At 35.4% G+C, this 3,346-nt stretch overlaps 1 protein-coding gene across 1 annotated transcript in view; it reads right to left on the reverse strand.

The window, feature by feature from the left end:
- Nucleotides 1-2,712, reverse strand: part of LOC101350560 (anterior gradient protein 3) — an 8,759-nt gene extending 6,047 nt beyond the window's left edge. Inside the window, exon 1 of the mRNA XM_023732273.1 lies at nt 2,283-2,712. Coding sequence (XP_023588041.1) covers nt 2,283-2,430 — 148 coding nt within the window. The 5' untranslated portion in view covers nt 2,431-2,712. The remainder of the gene's footprint in view (nt 1-2,282) is intronic.
- Nucleotides 2,713-3,346: the final 634 nt, after the last annotated feature.

Raw genomic sequence — 3,346 nt, forward strand, 5'->3', positions numbered from 1 at the left:
ATCCTATACAAAACTATCAGAAATACTTTGGACTATACTCCACAGTGCCCTTGTTTCTTGAGTGCCAGAAGATGCTGACCTTTCTAAGTGAGTATATATTGTGAAAAAAATTTTGATTTGAGTTCTGACATGGGAAAATTTCTGCTATGGGAATTTCATGATTGAGAAACACAATAAACACAGGTGTTTTGGAAGTATACAGAAGGATGGAGGAAAGGAAAACAGAAAGCAATGAATACCAAAGAGAACCCCGTAGTCTTTAAAGAAGATGGGATACAAGTAGTTGGGAATGTGTATTAGAGATTAAACGACAAGATCATTAAGGAGAAGATTGCACAAACATCCAGGTGCATTGCAGAGTATTTTCAGGAAATGTTTCAGTTTACTGATAAAAAGATTGAATCAATTTTCTTGCATGTATCAAATGCGGTCAGACCACAGTTTGTGGTTTTGATACCATGGCTAAATAATGACCAGAAATTATGAAGCAGAATTATAAAGCAAGATAAACATGATTCTCTGATTTTTGCTTGTTGGATTGTTTTCGTTTTGTTTGTTAGTTTGCTTTTGGGTAACAGCTTTACTGAAATATAGCTCATATACCATACAATTCACCCATAAAAGTGTACACTTCATTAGTTTTTAGTATATTCATTGAGTTGTGTAACCATCATCACAATCAGTTTTAGAACATTTTCACTACCTCAAAAAGAAATTCTATACCATTTAGCTATCACTCCCAACCCCCATTCTCCCCAGCCCTAAGCAACCACTAATCTGCTTTCTGTCCTATAGATTTGCCTATTGCAGACGTTTACTATCAATGGGATCATACAATATGTGGTCTTTTGTGACTGGCTTCTTTTCCTCAGCATAATGTTTTCAAGTTTCATCCGTGCTGTAGCATGTATTAGTACTTCATTCCTTTCTATGGCCAAATAATATTCCAGTGTATGGATAGATCACATTTTATTTATCCATGCATCAGTTGATGGACATTTGAATTGTTTCCACTTTTGGGCTATTATGTATAAGGCTGCTATGAACATTTAAGTATAAGTCTTTATGTGGATATATGTTCTTATTTCTCTTGAATGTATGTCTAGCAGTGGAATTGCTGGATCAAATCATAACTCTACCTTTAACTTTGTGAGGAACTGCCAGACTGTTTTCAAACATGGCTGCATTATTTAACATCCTCACAGCAGTGTTTTGGTTTGTTTTTACCTGATTTTAGAATCTTAGCATTGGAAGACATCTCATGTTAGTTTAACATCCCACCTTAGCAGAAACCCTTCCTATCTCTAAAAATCCTGAGGAATTCTTTTTCCAACTTTCCATGAACACATGTAGTATCTTCACACTGCATTTTATATTAAGTAAGAATTATTCTGGAAACATCCAGTGAGACTGGGACTCTCCTTAGTTTTTCTTTCTTATTCTGTTCCAAATATCATTCAATGCTGGAACTTCAGTAATTGGAAAAATTGCTATTCTCTGCTCCTGTTCAATTTAATTTCACAAACATTAAAGAAATATCTGCTATATGCCTTACTGCACTAAGCACTGGGGATACGAAGGTAAAACAATTTAATTCCTGCTTTGTGGTTATACTGCTAATTTTGAGTTAGCCACGAAGAGACAAATGATTCTGTTTCCATTTCTGTAACTTGACGATGTAGAAACCAATTTTGAGAATTTTTTATTTGCAAAATGTTTCTTTACAGATGACAATATATTTTTAATTAAATCAAAGTAAAACAATAAGTACAAATAGATCTTTTTTTTCTAAACATGTAGCCAATGACAAACCTAGATTGTGAAGTCTAAAACCACTGCAGCTGTTTTCTGTAGTCAATATAGCAAGATCTTGGTTATCCGAAATTCCCCAAGGGGTGAGATAAAGTATAATTTTCTGAGTAAGCTTATATAAAATCACTCCAAGTTATTTTCTTGCCTTAATAAAGAGAGGACAGAGAATATGAGCAAATTTTGGGGATCTTAAATTGCATTCAGGATATCATTATACCTATCAACTGATCATTATTGTCCAGGACTCAGGTTATCAAGTTACAGGCAACCAAACCAATTCTCCACTATTTCTAGAAAAGATGTGACAAATTGTTATCATTGTTTTTCAGTTGTTTTGATTCACTCCCGAAAATCAACTGATCCCTTCTAGTTTTTTGCCTACTTTGAAGTGGTACACAACAAAATATTACAGTTAATTGAGTTTTCTTTATAAGTATACTATGGGAGAATAGATGAGGTGTTTTAAAAACAATCCAAATGACTGAGTTTAGAAAATAAGATTACAATACCTCTTGAGAGTGTCTGAGGAGATTTCTTTTCCCTTTTGATTTTAATGGCGAGTTGGAAAGAAACTGTGATGAATAAGAGACTGAGGGCTAAAGCTGAGTGTAGCATCATTTCTTCTAGAGAATTCCTCAGAAGATTCTAGGTGATGGAAAATAATTTTCAGAATTTAGTAGGTTACTTCAGGATGTCATTAAAAGACATTTGTTCAGAGTTGGACCAAACTTGAGCTGCCAAACTGCACTGCTTGTGTGATTTGACACGATACAAACACCGAACTCTTTCATTCACTTTTTATTTAAAAAATATTTTAAAAATGCATTCAACTCCATAAATGTTCACACTGTGAAAAGCCACATTGTAGGCATTCTGGAAATAGTACAATGAAGTTGAAAAGGAGCTGGACCAAGGCACCCAAAGCCTGATTCTGAATTGCTTACTGCACTATGGTGAAACTCAAATACGAATGAGTTAGCCCGATTTAAATTATTTCCCTCACAACGTGCAGTGGTGCAGTGGTTAAGAGCTACGGCTGCAAACGAAAAGGTTGGCAGTTCAAATCCACCAACCCCTCCTTGGAAACCCTATGGGCCAGTTCTACTCTGTCCTACAGGGTTGCTATGAGTTGAAATTCACTCGATGGAAATGGGTTTGGTTTCTTTCTTTTTTAATGTGCAGTGGAGTCCCTGGGTAGTACAAACAGTTAACAAGGTTTGTAACCAAAAGGTTGGCAGTTCAAATCCACCCAGTGGTACCTGGAAAGAGAGCCCTGGTGATCTACTTCCAAAAAATCTGCCACTGAAAACCCTATGGAGCACAGTTCTATTCTGACACACAGGGTTGTCATGAGTCCAGTCGACTGAATGGCAACCGGTTTAATCTGCAGTGGACTTATTTTTCTTTTACTTTTTTGTATTCAAGCATTGAAACATCCTGTTAAAGAATAACCATGACTGATAAGGATCTCAATTTAACTTCCTATAACTTATGAATATCATAAAACATTTCAGAATGCCATCTTATATCTTGA

The sequence above is a fragment of the Trichechus manatus genome, unplaced genomic scaffold (assembly GCF_000243295.1).
Source record: "Trichechus manatus latirostris isolate Lorelei unplaced genomic scaffold, TriManLat1.0 scaffold00050, whole genome shotgun sequence".
Lineage (NCBI taxonomy): Eukaryota > Metazoa > Chordata > Mammalia > Sirenia > Trichechidae > Trichechus > Trichechus manatus.